This window comes from Geospiza fortis, unplaced genomic scaffold, assembly GCF_000277835.1.
Source record: "Geospiza fortis unplaced genomic scaffold, GeoFor_1.0 scaffold633, whole genome shotgun sequence".
NCBI classification, from domain to species: domain Eukaryota; kingdom Metazoa; phylum Chordata; class Aves; order Passeriformes; family Thraupidae; genus Geospiza; species Geospiza fortis.
The window spans coordinates 219,615-226,742 of NW_005054531.1; the positions used below are offsets into that span (position 1 = coordinate 219,615).

Below are 7,128 nucleotides of genomic sequence, written 5' to 3' on the forward strand. Positions count from 1 at the left end.
CTTGATGCCCACTGTGGGACCACCTGGGAATCATTTCCTGCCTTGCTGAGCACCCCACCCATGAGCACCCACCCGTTCTCACCAGCCAGGCCCTCTGTTGTGCTGTGGGGGGCTGAATGGGGCTGGAGCAGGACCCCACCTCTGTCAGGCCCACACTGACTCCTTCCCCCAGCTCTGCTCCAGCTGGATCCAGCTCTGGGGAACAGGAGGCTGTAATCCATCACCCTCCCTGCTCCTGGTGTTATTTCTCCACAAACTCCAGGCAGGCTGGTGTCCAGGGAAGTTCTGGGCAGCCCTGTGGCTGCTGGAGCTTGGAGCATCCTCATCCCAGGGACCACAGGAGTGCACAGCCAAGAGGTGACACAAGAAACGGAGCCAGGGGGTACATTTTAAATACTTTTATTTCTTAATTTACATAAAGGTATATATTTGGCTTATCTTTTTTTTTTTATACTCTGAGATTCACAATCAATTGCTCTTAAAAAATAAAATAGTCATTTGCTTCTGAAAGAAATCAGAACACTATTTTATACTCCTCCCTTGTATAACAAGAAAATATACTAATACTCCCATACATCACGTAGTAAAAGTGATTGTAAGTGCTGGTTTACCAGACAACAAAGCCAATGGAGAAGAGAAGAAGCATTTGGGGTGGAGCTTGGGAGAACTCAGCTTCCCAGAGCACAGCCAGACATTTTTGGGGTTCAGTCACCCTGACTGTAAGGGGAGAGGCTCCTGGGGCCACCCAGACCTGCTCTGGGGGTGGTGGCACCAGGAGCCACTGGGGTGGCACTTGCTGCCTTCTGGGTCATTCTCTTGCTTCTTTGGGCAGGTGCCCCTGCCTCAGTTTCCCACACTGTACAAACCACCTGACTGCCAGTGCAGGATCAGCTGGGGGGAGTTCATGCTTTAAAAAAATCCCCTTTATGGAGTGGAGTAGAAGAAAACCCTCGTGATTAACTGAGGGGCGGCTGGAGCCTCCCTGGTGCCTCTGGACACTTGCACAGACCCTGCTGAATGCAGCAAGGATCTGAAGAAGCCTGAGCCTCCCTCTCTTAGCCTGGAACATGTGGGAGCAGGGATTCAGGGATCCCTTGGTGAAGGTAGGACTCATTTCTCACTCCTTTGTTTGCTCCCTTCCCTCTGTCCTTGTTTAAACAGAATCCACAGCATTTCCTTCATGTGCACAAAGGATAAAACCAGCACTGAGCTCTGGCAGGGACTGGAGCCTGTCACAAACAAGGATTGCCAGTGACATTACAGAACACTTCAGTTCCTTTTCCATTGTTGACTCCTGAGAATTAAGGAGAATTCCTAATCTCTGAAACTTAGCAGAAATGTTCCATTTTGTTGACAATAAATGCTACACAACAGAGAGCCTATCAGAAAAGCAATTTAGAAAATGTGGTTAATCTTCTTTGGTCTCTGAGATGAAATGACTGATTGTTGGGTTGCTTTTTGTTTCCTTTTAAACAGCTTAAAAAGGAATTTCTTAATGGGAATCAGAAATTCATGTGCCTTTAAAGCCAAGTGTTTGGCTCCCAGACTACAGCTGCTGTGTTTCCCCTCTGAGTGTAAATAGTGGCACGAGGTAGGAAGTGAAGCATTGTTGGGATTTGCTTTGCTTTGTTATTTCTAGCACCTGCTTGCTCAGGCACTAGAGGAACACTTCTGGCTCTGGTTCTTTAGCCAACTCTTGGAGCTATTGTTAAGGAATTCCAGGTGACAGAACCCTTGCAGAGGAGTCCTGTGAGGTCTGGGGAGGAGGGAAGGCTCAGGGGATGACAGGAATCCCCAGCCTGGGCAGGGATTTGCCATGGGGTGAGCACCTGGCACTAGAACCATCTCTGCTGCAGGGCTGTGCTGTAGGTCCCAGCACATCCTGGCAGGGAATGGGAGACAAACCCAGATTTACTAACAATACCCTGCTGTGCCTCAGAAACCTTATGGCACAGCCAGGACAGCAGCTCCAGCCTTAACTCACATCTAGTTCTGCTCTGACATTTCCTGAGCAGATTTATTCCTCCTTGGACCCCAAGTGCCCTTCATGTGGCAGCCTGGCCCTCTTCAGGACCTGTGCTCCCCTTCCTCCCCCATCCAGCTGACACAGCACAACTTTGGCTCGTGCAGGTCCAGCAAACAAGACTCCAGTGGGATGGCACCATGACAGCTTCTGCATTTGAGTGTAACCCACTTCAGGCACTGGCCTTGTCTGGCAGCTCTCAAAGGCACCTTTGTAAAGGTACAAGTACACCCCAGTGCCAGGTCAGGCTGGGTGTGCAGGAGCCCAAGCACTGCTCTGAAGGCAGTGTCAGCCACCTGCTCTGGGATATTGGCAGGGAGAATTAGCATTGACAGTCTGATATGGTATCATGTAAACAAAGCACGAGGTCACTGGCACAGCAGTATTGCACTCCCAGGCCCAAGGTGCAGCCATTCAGCCAGGTGGATTTTGGTATTTTAAAAGCCTGTGAACCTCCTAGGAAGGCTGAATTTAGCATATGGAAAACTCTAGAGCCTGTAGGGATTTCTGTCCAACGTTCTTCTGGGCCTTTCTGTAACAACCACCAGCACACCCAGTGCAGTGAAACTCTCTCCTCTGTCCCATTGCTCAGTCTCAGTGACAGGCAGGTCAGCCACTGGAAGTTTTCCTGTGGTGCCCTTGCAGGCCCTGGCACCTGGGCACTGAGAGGAGGAGAGCTATGGACGTTATTCATGTCTGCTATGGTTGCACAGGCAGCTCCAGATTTCAAATGTTTAAATAAAAAATTTATTTAAGTATATATTTATATATATATATCTCATCTAATGTCTCCAGCAGAGATAAAGCATCTTATAACATATTTAAATAAAAAATAATAATCTGAATCAAGCCTTCAGTGTCAAAGAAAAGGTGATGTACAGAACAGGTCCTCAACTAGTGCAGTCTGTGGGAGTGGGAGTGCTGGCAGAGCAGCAGCATTCCATAGGACACCAGCTGCCCTACAAACAATGTGGACTTCATTGGCTACAACTAAAACCATGTACACAATCTACAGTTGCTCACTTGGGCAGCTTTTTCTGGGTCCAGTGGACAGTTGGTTTCCATGCTCAGGGGACCCCCTGAATGTCCTCACGCTCCAGAAGTTGCCACGTTCCCGGCTGCCCTGCTCATCTCCTGGTGCCTGACCCTGCAGGCTGGAGAGAGGGATGGATTTGGTGTGAGACCCCCTCTGGGATGTGGAGCTGAAGGATCCACTGACACCCAGCACAGGAGGGCTTCCAGACTGAGATTGGTGTGGTGGGAGCAGGAGTCCACGTGTCCTGGCCTTCACTGGCAGCTGCAAACAGGGAACAGAAGGTGTTACTGGGGAAGCTCCAGGGATGGATTGCTGGTGGTGCACCCCAGCTCCTGGGGTGGTGGGGGCCAGCTAAGAGACTGTCCTGGTTTGAAAAGGAAGTGAGTTTTGTTGGAGGCTGTGGTCAAACCAATGGGTACTCAGATCTGAATATTGGCACCTGGTGTGGCCACTGAGGACATGGACATGCCTCTGAAAACACAGGGGGTTAAAAGCAGACAACTCCCAGGGGGACTTTCTCTTGGTTCTGGTCCATGAAAGAGGTCAGACCTCTTTCATATTGTTAAGTTAATAAAGTTCTTTCCTTTATTCCTAAGCTGGAGCCTGCTTTGCTCTATTTCTGGTCACATCTCACAGCAGACACTAAGGAGAATATATTTTCATGGGGGCACTGGCACTGCACTCTGTCAAACCATGACAGAGACCCCTGGTGTCTGTGCAAGCAGGGGGCTGGCAAAGCTTGCCCATGGGGATGTGCTGAAGCCATCTGGAATGGGAACAGAGGCACTGTGACCCTGGCCCAGCCTGCTCCAGGAGGTCACTGGCAGCTGTGCAGCCCTTAAGGGCAGCTGTGGAGGCACAACTGCTCCTGCTGTGGGCTGAGGCAGCTCGGCACAGGACAGCTCCATTCCTGTAGACTGCTTTTGACCCCCTCAGTTTACTAAAGAGGGGCTGCCTTGTGCCTTAAATTGTCATGTTAGAAACAGCTGTCCCCTGGAGAGCCCAGCCCAGGTGCCAGCCCGGCAGAGCCCAGCTCAGTGTGCTGCTGGCACGGCAGGGCAGGCACTGCTGGTGGCCCATGCTGCCTTCAGGGACATGTCAGCACCTCTCCTCACTGCTGAGGTACCACTGGGTGGCCTCTCTAGCAGCCAGCTGCTGTCCTAGGTAATGGGGCAAGGATAACCAGTTGTCTCACTGCAGGATTTCCTGTGAGAGGGTCTGTGCTCCACGTTATGCAGGAAATTGCCCCTGACCTTAAAAATTAGTGGCTGCTGCATTACAGAAACATTCCCCTATGATGGTGCCCTGGTTTCTTTCAAGCTGTATAAAACTGGACCAAAAAAGAGGGAAGTGCAGTGAAAAACCTTCGTGTGCCCAAGACACAGGTAGTGGGGTTTATAAGTCTCTGGTTTATAAGGCAAGTTTCAGTAACAGCACCAAGGATTTCCTCCCGGATTTGTTGATGGCATTTTTTAAAAAAACCCTCCAACTTTATCTAAAAGCTGCTGCTAAATAATACTGTGTGAATACACATCCAGCCCAGAGCCTGCAAACTCCAGGCAGTCCCATCCCATGCCCAAATCCACTCCCTTCTGTGGAAATAACACATCTGCTGTGCTAGAGATTGCATGAAATCCTTTCCCTCAAAAGGCCATTCTGAAGTGTCTTATTGAGTTCTGATTTTCTGATTAGTCTTTCAATGCACTTAATTTATGGGAAAGAAATCTCCTCTTCAAAAACTTGCTTTAATTAATTTTGGCTGCAGTAAAATGCTGGGAAGTGTTTATCACTTGTGGCAGCTCCGAGCAGCAGCGCTGTGGCTGTGGGGGAGTGATAAGGGCAGCATGAACACAAGGGACAGGGTGGGCAGCAGGAAGGGGACAGGCCCTGGTCCCTCTGGCTCAGGGGTGTCACCATGGGTCGAGGGTTGCAGAGGGGACAGGGTCAGGTGTTGCCAGGAAACACTTTCTGCAGAAAATCTGGACTGTGCCAGAAATGGTGGTTTGGTAGCAGCGCATGTTTGACCTTGAGCAGGGCAGCAGGAGGTTTTGTGAACACCAAAAGGTTTTCAGTTCTGGCCTGGGACAGCCACATTGGTCAAGGGACACGGGTAACGTGGGCTTTTCTGCTCAAAGAAGGGAACACCAGGTTCTGGAAGCAACTCAGTGCCACAAAGGACACTTGAGCTGACCCCTGGTTTCCCTGGTCTTGATTTGCTCTGCTTTGGGCTGAGGGTGGCAAAGGTGCAAAGCAGAGCTGGCTAAGGAAACTTCTCTGCAATTGACAAGGAAAGAAATGAGCTGACAGGGGTTTGGAGCAGAGCTGTAGCTTGGAACCTGCAGCTGGTTTGGGTCACTCACCGTCTCAGACTTTCACAGAGGCTGGTGGCATCACAAGCTGATTCACCCTGGTGGAGAGAAAACAAAAGTGCTGTGTGAGAGCTGCAATTAGCAAAGAAATGGATTCCTAATAACATACCAGCCTGGTAGATCCAGGTTTTGGTTGCTTAACAGCGTCTAAAGAAGTGGGACATTAAAAACTGTCCGGCACAATGAAACCTTGTCACATAGGGGTGCCTGACAGCAGTGCTGACAATGGCTGGAACATGGCAAGTAACACTGCTGGCACTAACTGACAAGGATTTGGGAAGGTCCCAAAGGCATCCAGGTAGCTACTATTTCCCTAAGCCAATACAAGATTGCACAGTGGCTGTTGGTGTCCTTCAGCCTGACAGCACAAATGTAAACAGTCATCACTGATAAAAATTAAGTTAAAAAGTGAGTTGTCTTTCAGTTTGCAGCTGCTGAAAACCTGCTGCTGTTCCAGGCACCTGCTGCTGGGTGATGGGCAGCGTGTGGCAGGGACTGCTGTGCCACCAGGCAGGAGCTGTCCTGCAGCTCCTGGGATGAGGGCAGTGAGGGGATAGCTCCTGTCTGCTCTGAGGGACCCAGGGACAGCAGCAATACTCCTGCCAAGGCCATCCCTTGCCCCTGCTGCTTGTCCTTGCAGTACATGCCCTGGAAAATTCAACCTTCCTCAGCAGCAGCTCCTCTCCCGTCCCCTCCCACGCTGTTCGTGTTACTGCCTTTGACAGTGACACACAGCAGGGCCCCGTGTGAACTGTCAGAGGTGACATCCTCACACTCCAAGGCCTTTGGACCTCAGTGGGAACACCTGGATTCTTACAACCCCGGGAAACCCCCAGCACACCCACTGACCTGCCCTGATGTGGTGTTTGAGTGCTTTACCCAAGGGCTCTCTGCCTGTACTTGGGCAGCAGCAGCGTAAATAAATGTGAGTTACAAAGGGACAGTCTCCACCTACCAGTGGAGGTCGGCTGTGCCGGTGTTTGGGTTTAGGACTTTTCTTTTTGTTTATTTCTCTAAAAGAATTTTCTGCTATATGTGTTGCTAGGAGACAATAACAACCAGGTATTTAAGAGAGGCAAGTGAAGTGGCCACAGCTCAGGGGAGGGGTCCAGCTGGCTGCTCTCTGTTTTTACTGGGGAGGTTCTCGGGGAAAGGCAGAGATAATGGGAGAATTGGGCTGGGGCAGCTGCTGGCTCTCTTGCTCTTTGGAGGAGGAGGGTCAAGCTGCTGCTTGGAGGAGGGAATTTGCTGCTACAGCTGGAGCCCAGCCCAGTCCTGCTTCCTCTGGGTGAACCTCTGGGACCTTATGAACACCAAAGGACCAAAGGACCCTTCACCATCTGCTGGGGTGCCTCAGGGAGACCCTCAGATCTCCAAGCCCCTTCCAGAGAGCCTCTCCTGGCTCTGCTGGGGAGCCAGGCTGCTGCTGCCCAGCCCTGCCGTGCCTCTGCTCCTGCTCCAGGGTTTTTGAACACTGTAGCCCACACTCCTGGCCTGCCCAGACAGCAGACAGCGACAGCTGCGGAATTTCTGACACATCTCATCTACTGCCCTGGGATATTGCTCCTCCCTGCCTTTCCACCTTGCTGCTCCGAGGTTCCTGCTACATCGCCTTTTGTTCTGAGGGGGTACCAGGCTCGGCTGCCCCCCAATGTTCATAAAGAAGCCTCTCCTCTATCCTTTCCCATCTCGGCTGAACC

The 7,128-nt window shown here is 51.1% G+C and overlaps 1 protein-coding gene across 1 annotated transcript in view; it reads right to left on the reverse strand.

The window, feature by feature from the left end:
• Positions 1 to 383: 383 nt before the first annotated feature.
• Positions 384 to 7,128, reverse strand: part of LOC102042824 (protein spinster homolog 2) — a 72,718-nt gene continuing 65,973 nt past the window's right edge. The window contains exons 10-11 of the mRNA XM_031063794.1: positions 5,420 to 5,466; positions 384 to 3,320 (exon numbers count right to left, since the gene is read on the reverse strand). Of these exons, the coding sequence (XP_030919654.1) occupies positions 5,424 to 5,466 (43 nt within the window). The 3' untranslated portion in view covers positions 384 to 3,320; positions 5,420 to 5,423. The remainder of the gene's footprint in view (positions 3,321 to 5,419; positions 5,467 to 7,128) is intronic.